Source organism: Schistocerca americana, chromosome 2 (assembly GCF_021461395.2).
Source record: "Schistocerca americana isolate TAMUIC-IGC-003095 chromosome 2, iqSchAmer2.1, whole genome shotgun sequence".
NCBI classification, from domain to species: Eukaryota; Metazoa; Arthropoda; class Insecta; order Orthoptera; family Acrididae; genus Schistocerca; species Schistocerca americana.
Genome location: NC_060120.1, coordinates 33,186,734 through 33,205,298, shown reverse-complemented (window position 1 = coordinate 33,205,298; position 18,565 = coordinate 33,186,734). Strand labels below are relative to the sequence as shown.

General features: G+C 44.3%; 1 protein-coding gene across 5 annotated transcripts in view; it reads left to right on the top strand.

The window, feature by feature from the left end:
• Positions 1 to 18,565, top strand: part of LOC124592612 (protein CLEC16A homolog) — a 248,311-nt gene that overhangs the window by 15,365 nt on the left and 214,381 nt on the right. For all 5 annotated transcript variants that reach the window (XR_006977591.1, XM_047131854.1, XM_047131853.1 and 2 more), the window contains exons 2-3: positions 3,682 to 3,810; positions 3,902 to 4,035. Coding sequence is in view for 4 of the 5 variants with exons in the window: in XM_047131854.1 (XP_046987810.1) it covers positions 3,682 to 3,810; positions 3,902 to 4,035 (263 nt within the window). In the remaining variant the exon portion in view is untranslated. The remainder of the gene's footprint in view (positions 1 to 3,681; positions 3,811 to 3,901; positions 4,036 to 18,565) is intronic.

Sequence of the window (18,565 nt, the reverse complement as noted above, 5' to 3'; positions counted from 1 at the left end):
ACAGCTGATTCTCTTTTCTTGAAAGATCACTCCAATTTTCCGGTAGGCTGTATTTATTACTCTCCTAGTGATATATGCTTCTAAATCCTTACATTTGTCCTCTAGCCACTCCTGCTTAGCCATGTTGCAATTTCTGTGAATCTCATTTTTTAGACATTTGTATTTCCTTTCCCCTGCTTCAGTTGTTGCATTTTTATGTTTTCTCCTTACACCAATTAACTTCAATATCTCTTGTGTTATCCAAGGATTTCTACTAGGCATGTCTTTTTACATATTTGATCCTCTGCTGCCTTCACTATTTCATCTCTTAATGCTACCCATTCATCTTCTATTGTATTCCTTTTCCCTGTTATTGTCACGTGTTGCCTAATGCTCCCTCTGAAACTTTCAACAACCTGTGGTTCTTTAAACTTACCCAAGATCCATCTCCATAGTTTCCTTCTTTTTGCAATTTCTTCAGTTTAAATCAACAGTTCATAACCAATAAATTGTGATAAGACTCCAAATCCGCCCCTGGAAATGTATAACAGTTTAAAATCTGATTATGAAATCTATGTTAAGGAAAGGCAAACCTACATTTATAGTATTTGTAGACTCAGAGAAGGCTTTTGATGATGATGACTGGATCTTGAAAGGAGTATCTAAGATGGACATCAACAAAAGTAAAACAAGAATAATTGTTGTTTAATTAAGTCAGGTGATGCTGAAAGAATTAGATCAGAAAATGAGACACTTAAAGTAGTTGGTAAGTTTTGTTATTTGGGCAGCAAAATAACTGATGATGTCCGACGTAGAGAGGATATAAAATGTAGACTGACAATGGCAAGAAAAGCATTTTTGAAGAGAATAAATTTAACATCAAATATTGATTTAGGCGTTAGGAATTTTTTTCGAAATTTTTTGTATGGAATGTAGCCACATATAGGAGTGAAACGTGGATGATCAAAAGTTTAGATGAGAAAGAGTAGAAGCTTTTGAAATGTGCTGCTACAGAAAATGCAGACGATTGGATGATTATATTGAGTAACTAATGAGGAGGTACTGAATAGAATTGCGAAGACAAGAAATTTGTGCCACATCCTGACACGAAAATAGATTTAATTGGTAGTAGGACACATTCTGAGACATTGAGGGATCACTAATTTAGCACTGGAGGGAAGCTTGGACGGTAAAAACCATAGAAATATTCCAAAAGCACATTCAGAAGGACATAGACTGCAGTAGTTGTTTGCAGATAGGCTGCAATAGTTGTTTGTAGATGAACAGGCTTGCACAGGATAGAATAGCAGGGAGAGCTGCATCAAACCAGTCTTTGGACTGAAGACCACAATAACAACAATCATGGAAAAGGAAGAATATGTAGAGAAGGTCCTCAGCACATTGGAAAGGATCTTCTGTAATCATTATGATTTGAGTAAACAGGTGAAGACTAAAGTGACAGTATGCAGTACTGAAGAAGAATGTGGACCTTCAAAAATAAGAATTGCAAGAGAGGGAATAGAAATGATAGAGGTATGGGTACAGGATCATAAGGGATGATAGAAGCTGGAAAGAAATTGTGAGCAGAAGACTGCAGGCGAAAATTGAATTTAGTTTTAGAAAGAATTTACTCAATGGCAAGAACATCAGTCTGGAGTAAGGAAACTAATCATATACAGGTGTGAAACTTGGACAATAGGAAAACAAGATAGAAGACAGCTAGAAGCCATGAAGATTCCATGCTACAGGAGGATGATGATGATTGTTGGAGAGATGTGTGTTATCAATCTAAGGTGCTGAGAAGAGTGCAGGAAACCAGACCGCCACAAAGGCACATCCAAACAGGAAGAGACAAAGTTAAATTACTCATTTTAAGATGCAACAAAATCATTGGAACAATAGCAAAAGGAGTTATTAAGGGAAGGAATCACCAGGGACAACCAAGGATGTACAACAGCAGATGTGAATGATGTGGGATGTACAGCATATGCGGCAGTGAAGAGGACGGAGGCAGGGGAAGGGAGTGGCATACTGCTACAAACAAACTCCAGGGTTGAACACTAAGTAGAGAAAACGTACATTGTCCATTTGCATTTGTAATCATAAAGCTGACATTCTTCATTTGGAGTGAAAATTTTCTGACTTGTGTATTTTACTGTTTCTTAATACACCAAAGAATGCAGAATACTGCTTCTCATGTAGATCTGCAGCAGTTCCAAGGGATATGATCTTCTACAGCTTTCATGGCCTTGCATTCTTTTCCTCAATCGCTTGTAGTTCAATACACCTGTTTTTGCAAGTTCTCACCATGTTACCCAAATCTAAAAGGAAACAATTTGTGGGCATTATTCCATATAGTAATATATGATATTATTTCATATAAAAATAAACTATTTAAGTAGGATGGGGTACATTTAACAGAGTTAAAATCAATCCTCGAGGTTAAAGCATTCTTACTACTTTTAGAGAAAGTGTTTTGAGTGGTATTTAGTACATTTAGGTGAAGAATTTCTGAGTTAAGTGGGCAAAATAATCTCATTTATGTCAGTTCATATTAAGTATGCGCTATTGAAAACAAAATTTAACTATTATTTTGCACACCACAAACAATATTTATTGAATAGCAATACTCTTATGGATTATAATGGATGTGTTGTCAGTTATTGTTCTGCTTGGGAACGTGATTATTTATAGGCCAATTAAACAGCCATTCCAGTGCTGAAAAAGTTGAGTAATGAAGCCTTTTGTAGAAGATTTCTGTCTTAGTGGCACAGTGCTAGGTGCCAGACTACAAATACAGAGGTCACGGGTTTGATTTCTTGTCAGTATCAAGATTTTAATCTGTCATTTATCACTTTTTACACATCTGGTGATGGTTTTTAATGAGAAAAGTGCCGAATTGCATAGTGATTCAGGATCCATGTTAACTGTTGGTCCCTCTGTAATTGGGTGGATAAGTCAGTTCAAAGGTAGTGGCATTCCACCTCCTATAGGACCATAGCTAGTAAACTATTCTGGTACTCAAACCAACATTCAGGTTGATGGTAGCTTTCATGGACTTAAAATGATGATGATTTAAAGACTATCAAATAAATGATTTTGAACTTGTGAAGTGTACAGGGAAGGACAACAGATTACTGTTTGTGGGGCAAAAATAAGAGAAAAGGCAGGAATTACAAAGTAAAATTAAGGCAGCCAATTCTGTTTCTATTTTTTCGATTTTATATCAGTAATTTTGCTGCATTCGTATTTGCACATATATTATAGGCCTGTTACACCAATAAAATATGTGTAGTTGGTTAAAAATATACAGAGCTGTTGTTATTTAGGTGCTGAAAAGTACCCAATCCCATGTTGAAAAGTGCTCCGTGGTAGGGGTATATTCCAGTAAGAATGTGTTTTGACTTAAATTTGAAATTTAGCCTTTTGTTTGCTACTGGGAAGCATTGAATTTTTTTTTTTTTTTTCCAAATTGTCCATCCTACTATACTAGGGGCTAATAGACAGTACTGGTTACAAAAAATAAAATATTGTGTTCCATATGAGAAAATTGTAATCTAAAGTTGGTTGAAATGTGCCTCACTTTTCCCTACAGTGATTTCAGCCATATTCATTGTGTGCAGTCTCATTTGACTTCCAAATTTTGTTTGTGTTTTGTGTATTATGAATTAAAAAGCATACCATAAAATTGCACTGTTTCAGGTACCTGTACAATGTTTTATCTAAAAACCAATCAGTGTCAGAAACAAATAGAGGACTTCTTGTAGAAACATTGAGGTCAATTGCTGAAATACTAATATGGGGTGACCAAAATGACAGCAGTGTCTTTGAGTAAGTATTCCCTGTTGAGAATTACAGTGACAGTATTGTGTTATTTGGGAAGTACTGTACAGTTTAGTAATATTTTACATTATATTTTCAGCTTTTTCTTGGAAAAAAACATGCTGTCTTTCTTTTTAAAAATAATGAAGCAAAAATGTGGAAGCTATGTTTGTGTGCAGCTACTGCAGACCTTAAATATTTTATTTGAAAATATTCGAAATGAAACGTCTTTGTGTGAGTACAGTTGTTTAAGTTTATTTTGTATTGGTTTGGTGCTTTAAATATAGGGTTAGCCTATTCATGTTTACTGATGATGTAGCTAAACCGTGACCTTTCTGATTTATGTTAAAAACTAAAATAGTAACAAAATTTGTGTAAGTACTTAAATTAGCATCCCTATTAGGGTTTTTAAGATAAACTGTTATGCAGCTCAAAACAATTCATCTCTAAGATGTAAGGCCAAAAAAGATCAAGACGAGCATAAGGAAAATGACAAATTTTGCTGAGGATGTAAGAGATGGTGAACAACACTTGCACAGAATGCTATTGACACTGAGTATCTCAGAGATAATGACATGTAAGAATGTGAAAAGAAATTTGTATTAGACATTAATTAGTCATATGAATATAATAGAGGGAAACATTCCACATGGGAAAAATATATCTAAAAACATAGATGATGAGACTTACCAAACAAAAGCGTTGGCAGGTCGATAGACACACAAACAACCGTTTGTTGCAAAAGCTTGAATTTTGTGTGTATGTTTGTGTGTCTATCGACCTGCCAGCACTTTTGTTTGGTAAGTCTCATCATCTTTGTTTTCAGATACATTAATTAGTCATTCATATATAATTAATTAATGATGGAAAAGGCATTATGCATGCGCGCGCGCGCGCGCGCGCGCGCGCGCGCGCACACACACACACACACACACACACACACACACACACAAATCAACCAACATTATCTCTCTGTGTTGAGGTGCGAGTGCAGTGAGCATATCTCTGGGTAAAGTGAGCAGCGTTTTTGGTCAGGGTGAGTAATGGGGTACAGAAGAAGCATGGGGTGTGGAGAGGGAGGGATAGCAGGGTAGAGGTGGGGGAAGATGCTGTGATACCTCTGATAGTGTGATGGAATGTAGTTACAGGATGGCGGGATAGTGGGCTGTTGTGTACAGCATTGGGTTGCTATATTTGTGAGCAAATCAGAAGAGGTGGGAAGCAGCGAAGGTGAAAGGCTATCCAGGTGCTCTGTGTGGATAGCAGGCAGATATTAGGCTTGAGCAGGAGCAGATAAGGGATTAGATACAGTTGGACACAGGTTAGTTGAGGTTGAGACCAGGGAGTGTCAGGAATGGAGAATATGTTTTAAGAGAGTTCCCACCTGCACAATTAAGTAAAGTTGATGTTGTTTGGAAGAATCCAGATGGCAAAGGCTGTGAAACAGTGGTTGTAGTCAGTCACACTGTGTTCTGTGGCATGGTCGGCAACTGGGTGATCCAGTGTCCTCTTGGCCATTCACGCTCACAGTGTTTGTAACAAAGTTGTCACAGGTGCCCTCAGCTTTGACTAGGTAGAAAAACCCTGTGATGGAACTGGAGTAGAAGGTTGTGGGAGGATGTATATGGTACAGGTGTTGCATCTAGGAGCATTAAAGGTATATGAGCCATGGGGCAAGGGGTTGGGAGCAGTGGTGGGTTAGGGACATTATGCAGTTTAGGTGGATGGCAGAATACCACTGTGGGAATGGTGGGAGTATAGTGCAGAGAATATTCCTCATTTCAGGGCACGATGAGAGGTAGTTGAAACCCTGGCGAGAACATGGTTCAGTTGTTGCAGTCTGGAGTTGTACTGATTCATGTAGGAGAGTACTCTTTTGTAGCCAGTCAGTAGGTACATGTGGGATGATAAATCACTGAGAGGAGACAGTGCAGGAGAGATCGCTTTCTGGATTATGTGGGGAGGGTGATTTTGGCCTGTGAAGCCCTCAGCAAGGTCCTTCACTGTTTGTAGAGAGACTGCTTGTCACTGCAGATGTAACAACTGCGGGTGGCTAGGCTGTATGGAAGGGTCTTTTTGTTGTGAAATGAGTGGCAGCTGTTGCCATGGAGGTATTGTTGGTGAATGCTAGGTTTGATAAGGATGGAGTTACTGATGGAGCCATCTGTGAGATAGAGACAGGCATGGAGGAAGGTGGTGTGTTGTGCTGAAGAGGACCAAGTACAACAGATGATGATGATGATGATGATGATGATGATGAGGTTCTTGAGGAATGTAGAGAGAGTCCCATGAAGATCTCATCAATGAATTTGAACCAGGGGATGGATTTAGGATTCCCAGTTAGTATTAAGAATTCCTCTTTATGGCCTATGAATAGTTGAGTACCTACACTGGACCATGATATCGAGATCGAGCTGGATGCACCAGCATTGGCCATTCAGAGTTGTTTGCTTTTGTGTCCTTACTGTGGGATTGTGCACTTCTCGTCAGTTGGCAATAGCCTCTGGTGGCCGTTTGATGGTAGGAAACTGTGCAGGCTTTTCTAATCCAGTTGTGTTGATGATTCTGAATGTTTCTGATTGGTAACTTTACTTTCGTACACAGTTATTTGTTTGATCTTGGTTTTTCTCTCAGTATGCTAATGTGGTTGTGTGTGTATGTCATTGACAATTCTTGGATTTCACGTTTTGGGCTACTCTTGGTTTGTCCTGTCAGATTTTTGTACAGTTACTGCCATCAACCATTCAGTCTTTCCAGCCAGACACCAATTTCTCAGAAACTGACTTGTCTCCCCCCCCCCCCCCCCCCCCCCCCCCCCCCCCCACACACACACACACACACACACACACACACACACACACACAATCTGGCTTGTGCATTAGTAAAGTGGTGATAGGGCTTACTGTCACATGCCAATTAACTCAAAATGATTTTGTTAGCTTTGGCACTGTAAACAGTTAGAAGAGATGCAGCTGCAACAATAGTTGGAACTGAAGTGACTGCAACAGCAACATATCGACTGCAATAACAACTTCAGCAGAAGCAGGTGTGGGAGATATTCAAACAAAATGCAAAGCTGATCTGAAATGTGATTTATGCATCCGATGGGGGGCAAGCATCTATGGAATAATCTTTGCACCCACTCTTGCCATTCACTTTGCTTGACAACACTGTAGAGAAGTGGGAAAACTGCCTATGTACATTTTTGCTGTATTGCAAGGTAAGCAACATAACAGATCCTGCAGGCTACAGCAGTTTGCTACATAGCAGTAGCAGTTTGTGCAAGAATGTGCAAAAGCTGTGAACACTCATGGACCCTTAAGCATTAGAGCTTGACAAATTGTGGAATTTGTTGAGGGAGCATTTCTGTCTCCAGATGCATATTGTGCGAGCAAGATTGCAGCTTAACTAATACAGGAAGTGTAATGATAAGTCTTGTGCTTCTTGGATAGTGGACTTACAAGAGCTCATCCATAAATGCAAGTTTGAAAGTACTACACTACTGGCCATTAAAATTGCTACACCAAGAAGAAATGCAGATGATAAACGGGTATTCATTGGACAAATATATTATACTAGAACTGACATGTGATTAGATTTTCACACAATTTGGGTGCATAGAACCTGGGACATCAGTACCCAGAACAACCACCTCTGGCCGTAATAACGGCCTCAATATGATTGGGCATTGAGTCAAACAGAGCTTGGATGGTGTGTACAGGTACAGCTGCCCATGCAGCTTCAACACGACACCATAGTTCATCAAGAGTAGTGACTGGCGTATTGTGACGAGCCAGTTGCTCAGCCACCATTGACCAGACATTTTCAATTGGTGAGAGATCTGGAGAATGTGCTGGCCAGGGCAGCAGTCGAACATTTTCTGTATCCAGAAAGGCCCGTACAAGACCTGCAACATGCAGTCGTGCATTATCCTGCTGAAATGTAGGGTTTCGCAGGGATCGAATGAAGGGTAGAGCCACGGGTCATAACACATCTGAAATGTAACGTCCACTGTTCAAAGTGCCGTCAATGCGAACAAGAGGTGACGGAGACGTGTAACCAGTGGCACCCCATACCATCACACCGGGTGATACGCCAGTATGGCGATGACGAATACACGCTTCCAGTGTGCGTTCACCGCGATGTCGCCAAACACAGATGCGACCATCATGATGCTGTAAACAGAAACAGGATTCATCCGAAAAAATGATGATCTGCCATTTGTGCACCAAGGTTCATCGTTGAGTACACCATCGCAGGCGCTCCTGTCTGTGATGCAGCATCAAGGGTAACCGCAGCCATGGTCTCCGAGCTCATAGTCCATGCTGCTGCAAATGTCGTCGAACTGTTCATGCAGATGGTTGTTGTCTTGCAAACGTCCCCATCTGTTCACTCAGGGATCGAGACATGTCTGCACGATCCATTACAGCCATGCAGGTAAGATGCCTGTCATCTCGACTGCTAGTGATACGAGTCCGTTGGGATCCAGCACGGCGTTCCGTATTACCCACCTGAACCCACCGATTCCATATTCTGCTAACAGTCATTGGATCTCGACCAACGCGAGCAGCAATGTTGTGGTATGATAAACCGCAATCGCGATAGGCTACAATCCGACCTTTATCAAAATTGTAAACGTGATGGTATGCATTTCTCCTCCTTACGCGAAGCATCACAACGTTTCGCCAGGCAACGCTGGTCAACTGCTGTTTGTGTATGAGAAATCGGTTGGAAACTTTCCTCTTGTCAGCACGTTGTAGGTGTCGCCACTGGTGCCAAACTTGTGTTAATGCTATGAAAAGCTAATCATTTGCATATGACAGCATCTTCTTCCTGTTGGTCAAATTTCACGTCTGTAGCATGTCATCTTTGTGGTGTAGCAATTTTAATGGCCAATAGCGTAATTGTGGTGTCTTATAGATTGATTCCGTAATAAGAGGTAATTGTAAGATTAGCACTCTAAAATGAGAACCTGACTTAGAGTTTCATAGTCATCAGACCCTTAGTTAAGTACGATTGCAAATATTGAGGTATCTGCGACTGATCAAAATGAGTTTTCAGACGTTGGCAAATAACTCAGTCTCTCAGGTGGCAATCAGGCTGTGACACCTGAGTAAAGAAGCAGATTTCAGTAGACCAGTAACAGGTGCAACCTAGCCTAGCTTAGATAATGAGAGAAGTCCCCCCCCCCCCCCCCCCCTCTCCCACTGCGCCGGACATTTCAGATGGAAGAGGCGTACAGATGGACAGCGTTCACTTTCTGTACTTGTGGCACATGAGAGGCAACCATCCCTCAGCATTGTTTTCATTGTCATTTATGTTCAAGTCATGTCCCAAGTGTTAGATGCAGCAACAATGTCACCAGTGGCCACATTTTTTCAACACATGTTATGCATATCTCAAGCAAGGGCAATTGACAATAATGTGCCAGAACAACACAGTGTGCAACTGCCAGTTTTCACCATTACACTGTTGACAGAAGAACCTGACCAAGCATTGGTTTTCGCTTCAACTCCAGTGTTGACAGAACCCAATCAAGCACCTCTTAAATTACTGCTTAAGTAGAATAGCAATAGTGTTATGACCCTATCCAGTTTTCTCTGCAGCAGTAGTTTCTTTGATTAACCAGGAAACCTGTTAGCATTTGGGATCTCTCTGTCTGAAGGTACTGCTTCAACAGGTTATCTCATATAGCTGCAAAAAATTCCTTCTAAAGGGCAAATTAGACTGTGGGCAAAATACAAGAACATGGACTGGCAAACCATCTTTTTTTATCATAAGTTTGGCGTTGGCTGTAAACACTTTTGGTTTAGACGCATTCACTGCATTTGGTTTCAGAGTATTGGATGAGGTGTGTCAGATGTCAACCTCAGTACAGTTCCAGGATTCAGATTCTTTATCAGAGAATTATCAGCAGTTATTCTCACCAACTCTGGATAACGCCAAAGAGATTTGAAGCACATATTTCATTCAAGCATTCCACTGTACCTACATTTTTTCATGCACATCCAGTCAAGTTCACAATGCAAGTGCAATAGGAAGGCCGAATTGTTACATGAATTGGGAGTAAATGCACGTATTTCAATTAGCCAGTGATCATTATAAAGAAAGGAAACAGGTTGATCAGAAATTGCGATGATTTTAAGACCACAGTTAACACATGAAGTGTGATTGATATTTACACAGTTCCATGGCCAGAGGAGCTTTCAGCGAAGTTAGCAGGTTCACAATATTTTCTTTTTTTAAAGATTGGCTTGACGAATATGTATTTGCAGCTGCCTTTGGGCGCATAAACACAGAAAATCGTGACAATACATAAGCCTTTTGGAATATATCAATATGAGGGATTACTATTTGGGGTCACTTCAGCACCAGGAGTTTACCAAAGATACGCAGAACATGTAACTCAAGGTATTCCACACTGCATAAGGTATTTACCTGGCATTTGTGTGAGTAATGATACCAGGGATGAACACATGCAATACTTGTAAACACTATTTCAGTGGCTGCTAGAGAACAGACTTGGTTGTAACGTGGAGAACTGCAAGTTCTATGTACCATCCATGCAATATTTGGGCCATACATTAAGCAGCAAAGGAATGATGCTAATGGTAGAGCAGGTTGATGCTATTGAGCAGCTGCTGGTTCCAAAAAATCTGAAGGAATCACAGTCTATTCTGGGGAAAGTGAACTACTGCGCGGAGTTCATTCCCCGTGCAGTTCACCTCACATATCCAGTGAATCATTTTAAGAAGAAAGGCATTCTAGTCATTTGATCTCTAGAATGTCACGAAGCATTCTAGCAGTTGAAAAACCACCTGTGGTTGACCCCATGCTAAGTGACATTCACACCAGTTGAGCTCTTAACTCCTGCAACCAACGCGTCACAGAATGGTGCTGGAGATATCCTGTCACATAAGAATGCCAGTGGCACAAAGCAAGCAACAGCTTTCGCATCTAAGACACTCCCACAGACACAACAAAATCACTCAAATTGAGGAGAAAGTGTTGGCAGTTGTGCGCAGTGTTAAAAAATTCCATGTTTTCCTATCTGGGAAAAAGTTACAGTATCGGACTGATCACGAACTCCTCATTTCTCTCCCCTCTGCAGGTCCAGGGGTTAGAATAGGCCCAAGGTATTCCTGCCTGTCGTAAGAGGTGACTAACAGGAGTCTCACATGTTTCAGCCTTTATGTGATGGCTCCCTGTAGGGTTTGACCTCCATTTATCAAAATTTTCCCAAAGAGCGAGCCAATTGCGAAAGGGCACTATACATGGTGCATAGTAACCATAATGCACTGAGACCTCTTGCATCCTTCATCAACGTGGATCTGCACTTCCGTTCATTCTCCAGTTGTTGGGCAAGGTCACCCTCCTGGGTGTATTTTCCTCCATCCTCTGTGCAGTATCACTTTCTGCACTGTCGACGATAATGGACTTCGTAGCTTGTTTGCACCTGATATTCAGCACGGTAGCCAGTCTGTTGTGGCGGGGCCGCCATGTACCCTGTTGGTTGTAGCCCCCTGACCACACAGGGATCACTCTCCTGATGACTGCGCCGTTAACTCCCCACGTATGCCAAGGAGTAGATGCCCGTCACCCTGGGGCATCGGGACTCCCAGCAATGGCCATTCTGCCAGGTGGCCTTTGCTGCAGCTGTGTGGCTCCCATGGGGAGGACCTCTGGTTTGGAGTGGATAGCATCAGGGCAGATGACATGACATGCCATGAAGTGTAGTATGTCATCTCTTGCTGGTGGTCAAACACCAGCAGTCTCTAAGCGATCGAGGTCTAACTTCAATACTAAAAAATATGACCCCATCACCCTCCACCCCCCCCACCCCCCCCCCACCCCCCGCCCCCTCTCCCCCGGCCACATTATGGGAGGAACGCCAGGCTAAGGATGGCAGCAAAGCTTATTCACCCCGGTACCTCGTATGTACGAGAGTTGATGGGTTATCTTTCGTGTCAGTGAAACCTCAGTTTTTTGCGGAGCATTTAGAGGACAAGTTTGGGGAGGTGGGGGGCTTGTCCAAAATGTGGTCAAGGTTGGTCTCGATCAAAGCAGCATCCTCTGCCCGGTCACGGGAACTACTCACCTGTGACAAGCTGGGGTGGGGCATGTTTGTTTCTATCATGCTCCATAAGAGCTTAAATATGGTCCAGGGTATCATATTTCACAGGGACCGTCTTTTGCAGTCTGACAATGAGCTGCATGCCAATTTAGAGTGGCAAGGTGTCCATTTCGTCCAGCGCATCCACCGGGGCCCAAGGAATAATCAGGTTGCCACCAGTGCCTTCATCTTGGCCTTTGAGGGTGATACATTACCTGAGAAGGTCAAGGTGATGGTCTACCGCTGTGACCTAAAGCCATATATCCCTCCCCGATTTGGTGCTTTAAGTGCTGTAAGTTCAGCCATATGTCTTCTCGCTGTACTTCCAGCATGACCTCTCGGGATTGTGGACTTTCTTCACATCCCAATACTCCCTGTGTCCTGCCTTCCATCTGTGTCATCTGTGGAGAGCACCATTCGCCTTGCTTGCGAGACTCCAAAAAGAAAGAAAAATAATGGAATACAAGGCCCTGGACCGACTGACCTACACTGAGGCAAAGAGAAAATGTGAGAGGCTACATCCTGAGCATATGACGTCAACCTACACTGCCACTACGACAACGGTTCTACTATCTTCCGCTCCGCCGCGTACAGTTGGCTCTCAGAGCCGTCAGATTCCACCTGCCCCCTTGATGGTGGAGGGCACATACCTCCCTGTTGCTCCTGCACTACCTACTTTGGGAGCAACACCCCCCCAACCATCGGAGACTTCAGTTCCCACTTCTCAGCTGGAGAAGCATACGACTTCTTCGGCTCCTCTCGCTAGGAAGAGGTCCCATGGGTCACTCCCTTCACAGGTTCCTACCAGTGCCAAAGCTGTCACTGGCCAGTGGTTGAAGCAACCACAGGTAGCTGGTCGTAGGGCTTCATGGTCCTCCTCAGTCCCTGAGACTGAATCAGTGAAGGTCTCCCAGCCGATCAAATCTAAGGAACAGCGACAGGCACCTAAAAAGAAAAAGAGCTCCAAGAACCAAGGCACTGTGGTGGCACCCACACCACCACTACCTACAAGCTCAGTGTCTGAGGATGAGGTGGAGGTTCTGCCATCCACTGAGGACCCAGATCTCGCTGTGCCCTCAGACACTGGATGTCGATCACACAGGTACTCATCTGGTGGCAGCAGGTCACCCTGAGGCATAGACTGCCTCATGATCACGTAATCCTCCAGTGAAATTGCGTTGGTTTTTTCCACCACATGACTGAGCTATGGTAACTATTAAGCTTTACACCTGCTTTCTGCGTTGCCCTCCAGGAAACCTGGTTCCCGGCAAAGCGGACCCCTGCCTTCCGCGGCTATAAGGGATATTGCAGGAACCATAGTGACTGTAATAGTGTCAGGTGGAGTTTGCATGTATGTCCTGAACTCAGTATGTAATGAACCTGTCCCCCCTTTCAAACCCCTCTTGAAGCTGTGGCTGTCAGGATAAGGATGACACAGGAAATAAATGTTTACAATGTATATCTTCCTCCAGATGGTGCAGTACCCTCCACGTATTGGCTGCACTGATTCTACAACTCCCTAAATTTTCCTACTTTTGGGAGATTTTAATGCGCATAACCCCTTGTGTGGTGGCACCATGCTTACTTACCGAGGTAGGGAGGTCTAAAATTTACTGTCACTACTTGATCTCTGCCTCTTAAATACAGGTGCCCCCATACATTTCAGTGTGGCACATGGCACTTAATCAGCCATTGATCTCTAAGTTTACAGTCCTGGCCTTCTCCTATCTATCCACTGGAGAGCACATGACGATCTGTGTGGTAGTGACCACTTCCCCATCTTCCTGTCACTCTCCTGGCGTAATGCCCACAGATGCCTACCCAGATGGCCTTTAAACAAGGCAGACTGGGAAGCCTTCACCTCTGCTGTCACCACTGAATCTCCTCCACATGGTGCCATTGATGTTGTCGTTGAGCAGGTCACTACAACGATCATTTCTGCGGTGGAAAATGTGATCCCTCGTTCAATAGTGTGCCCCCCCCCCCCCCGGTGAAAGACAGTCCCTTGGTGGTCGCCGGAAGTTACTGAGGCAATTAAAGAGCATCAGCGATCTCTACAGCGACATAAGCAGCACTCTTCCCTTGAGCACCTAATAGCCTTTAAGCGGCTCAGTGCCCATGTTTGCCAGCTTATAAAATGATGGAAACAGGGATGTTGGGAGAGGTACGTGTCGACCATTGGGTGCCATATGTCACCTTCCCAAGTCTGGACAAGGATCAGATGTCTTTTTGGGTACCAGGTGTCTCTGACATTAACATCAATGGCATGTTACTTACCAATGCAAACGGTATTGCCGAGCACTTTGCTGAGCACTGTGCTCTACCCACTACGTCGAAGAACTACTCCCCAGCCTTTCGCACCCTCAAACGGCAGATGGAAAGGAAAGTCCTTTCGTTCACTACAAGCCACAGTGAACCCTATAACACCCCATTTACAGAGTGGGAGCCCCTCAGCACCCTTGCACATTGCTCTGACACAGCTCCTGGGCCGGATCAGATCCACAGTCAGATGGTTAAACATCTCTCGTCTGACTACAAGCGACATCTCCTCATCTTCAACCGGATCTGGTGTGATGGCGTCTTTCCATCGCAATAGCAGAACAACACCATCATTCCGGTGCTCAAACCCGGTCAAAACCTGCTTGATGTGGATAGCTACTGGCCCATCAGCCTCACCAAATTTCTTTGTAAGCTGCTGGAACGTATGGTGTGTCGGCGGTTGGGTTGGGTTGGGTCCTGAAGTCACGTGGTCTATGGTTCCATGTCAGGGCGGCTTCTGCTCTACCACTGATAATCTTGTGTCCCTCAAGTCTGCCATCTGAACGGCCTTTCCCAGACACCAACATCTGGTTGCTGTCTTTTTTGACTCATGTAAAGCAAATGACACGACCTGGCGACGTCATAACCTTGCCACATTGTATGAGTGGGGTCTCAGAGGCCCGCTCCCGATTTTTATCCAAAACTTCCTGTCACTCTGTACTTTCCATGTTCACGTTGATGTCTCCCATAGTTCCCCCCCGTATTCAGGAGAATGGCGTTCTGCAGGGCTCCGGTCTAGCAGCAGCTGTAGGGCCATCGGTCTCACTTTCCCTGTATGTGGATGACTTCTGCATTCTGTACTGCTCCTCCAGTTCTGGTGTTGCTGAGCAGTGCCTACAGGACCCATTCACAAGGGGCAGTCATGGGCTCTAGCCCACAGCTTACAGTTTTCAGCCATGAAGTCGTGTGTCATGCATTTCTGTTGGCGTTGCACCGTTCATCCAGAACCAGAACTTTACCTTAATGATGATCCACTCACTGTAGTGGAGATATATCGATTCGTAGGACTTTTTTAGACGCCCGATTGACTTGGCTACCTCACCTTTGTCAGCTTAAGTGGAAGTGCTGGTAGCACCTCAATGCCCTCTGCTGCCTGAGCAACACCAACTGGAGTGCAGATTGCTCTATGCTGCTGCAGCTCTACAGAGCCTTGTTCAATCCCACCTTCACTATGGGAGTCTGGTTTATGGTTTGGCGGCACCCCCAGCATTGCGTTTACTTGACCCAATGCACCACTGTGGCGTTCGCCTAGTGACGGGAGCTTTTAGAACGAGTCCATTGACCAGTGTCCTGGTGGAGGCCGGAGTCCCTCCATTGAAGGTTAGGCATGCACAACTGCTCACCAGGTACGTTGCACACGTTCGTAGCTCTCCCACGGATCCGAATTACCGTTTCCTTTTTCGCAACCACAGCAGTTCATCCCTGCATTGGCGGCCCAGGTCAAGGCTTACAATAGCGGTTCACTTCTGGTCCCTTCTGTCTGAAGTGGAGTCCTTCCCGTTACCACCTCCCCTTGAGGTCCAGTCATGTACACCGTCATGGTGTACACCTAGGCGGCAGATTCTTGTGGACCTTTCACATGGCCCTAAGGACTCCGTTAACCCTGTAGCTCTCCGCCATCACTTTCTGTAGATAGTTGACATGTACCAGGGCCATGAAGTGGTTTACACTAACGGCTCAATGGCTGATGGTCATGTGCGCCTTGTGTATGTTCATGGAGGACATATTGAACAGCACTTCTTGCCAGTTGGCTGCAGTGTTTTCACTGCAGGGCTGGCGGCCATATCTCGTGCTCTTGAGCACATCCGCTCATGTCCTGGCGAGTCATTTCTCCTGTATACTGACTCCTTGAGCAGCCTACAAGCTATCGACCAGTGCTACCCTCACCACCCTTTGGTAGCGTCCATTCAGGAATCCATCTATGTCCTGGAACGGTCCCGTCATTCAGTGGTGTTTGTGTGGACCCCAGGTCACATTGGAATCCCATGCAACGAACTTGCCGACAGGCTGTCCAAACAGGCTGTGCAGAAACCGCTTCTGGAGATGGGCATCTCCGAAACTGACCTGCATTCTGTCTTACGCTGCACGGTTTTTCAGCTTTGGGAGTCAAAATGGCATAACAGTACCCACAACAAACTATGTGTCATTAAGGAGACTACGAATGTGTGGAAGTCTTCCATGCAGTCCTCTCGCAGGGAATCAGTTGTCCTCTGCTGGCTCTGCATTGGCTATACGTGGCTAACGCATGGTTACCTCCTCTGTTGCTAGGACCCACATCGGTGTTGCTGTGGCTCACCAATGACAGTCGTCCACCTCTTGGTGGATTGCCCAATTTTAGCCACCCTGCAGCAGACTTTCCCAGCACTCTACCTTGGTGTTAGGCGACTGTGCCTCAACAGCAGCTTTAATTGTACGTTTTATTCATGAGGGTGGGTTTTATTATTTGATCTAAGTTTAAGCGCATGTCCTGTGTCCCTTTGTATCCTCCACCCTAGTGCTTTTAGGATGTAGGTTTTAATGTGTTACAGAGTGGCTGGCTTCTCCTTTTTATTCTCATGGTCAGCCAGCAATGGTAACCTGATCTCTTGTTTTGATCTCTTCTACATGTTTCTTGCATCTTTCTGTGGTTTTCTTGTCCGATTTTGTCCATTTAGTATGAGTTGGACCTTTGCACGCTGTGCGTTGAGTTGAAAAAACATCACAACAACAACTGGAACAAATGCCAACATTATAAATGTGTGGCAAAGTGAGAACAGGACACAAAGAGAATTGAGGATTGAATGTTGATTTTGGTTTCCCCCCTCTTTTAAACCAAAATCAACCAGTCAATCCTCATTTCTCTTTGTGTCCCTGTTCTAACTTGCCACACATTTATAATGTTGGGCATTGTTCCTAAGTTGTTGTTGTGATGTTTTTCATCTCACTGCACAGCGTGCAAATGCCAACGCATTATCATACCTCCCCGCTGTTGAGTTTAACCACCGGGAAGCAATGTGTCTTGGACTGGACTCTGCCATGCCTTGCAAGATTTTCAATTACTACTTGAGAAATAGGGGCTGCTACTGGTTAGGATTGTCTCCAGCCTAAGGTAGTGTCAGCAGTGCAGAGTGGTTGGACAGAGTCTCTCCCAAAAGGATCAGATCTGGTGTTGCAAAATTATTTTGCTCTGATACACAAGCTTAATGTTGTTCACGTAGTGGTTTTATTGTCTACATAGGATACTGAATGTCACACTGTTGTTCCACCTCCATTCCATGGCAGCATTCTTCAATTACTGCAAGTACATACGTGCCACCTGGGGATGTTGAGGATGAAAGCTATTGCTTGATGCCATGTTTATTGGCCAGTGATTGATGGCACAATCAAGCACACAGAGTGTATGTGTCAGACTTGTGCTCGCAACCAAGCATCAACAGAAAAAAATCTTTTTACTATGGTCCCATCCTGAACACACCTGGGAGATGGTCATATTGACTTCACTGGCTCTTTCAGAGTGCAGTTTGTTCCCTGGTGGTGGATGCACTCTCAACTCTTGCTTATGTGGTAAGAGCCACATTTATGACCACACTACGCTCCAATTTTCACCATAGAGGGAGCAACCCCTCCCTCCCCAGCAATGATCCCCATTTCGTTTTGGTAGAATATGAGACATTCTGCCAAGGCAATGAAATACAGCATCTGACCATTGCCTGTGTCTGACTGGCATCAAAAACAGAAGCAGAGCAAATGGTCAGAACTTCCAAGGGGCAAATGAGGAAATCACTGAAGTAGATGCCCATTGAAGAAGTCTTAGCATATAATGTTGACCCAGTCATCAGATGAAGCCCACTGGAAGGACTGGCTGGGTGCAGGCATGCACATTTCTAGACCTGCTGTGACCTCTGAGCCCAAGTTACATCAGATGAAGCCGACCTGAACGACTGCATTGGTGCAGGTGTGCACGTTCCTAGACATGCTGTGACCTCTGAGCCCGTTACACACCCCGCTATCAGCAGGGTGCTGCAGTTTGGCTCGCACACTTGGCCAAAAGCCAGGTTGGGCACTTGGTGTCGTTCTTGGCCACTAGGGGTACCAAATGATCCTGATTCATGCTGCGACTTTGACACATGCAGCAATTTCCCTTCTTTTCAACCTGGCACATGAGACTTCTAACTCCACCAGTCTCGGCAATGGCACATGGCCTACCTCTGCAGGTACGTCTACAAACATACTTCGCAAGTCGCCATATGGTGCATGGCAGAGGGTACTCTGTATCACAACTACTCTTTTTCTTTGCTGTTCCACTTGTGAATACTACCGTCAACCAATCGGTCCTTTGTACTGCTATTTTCT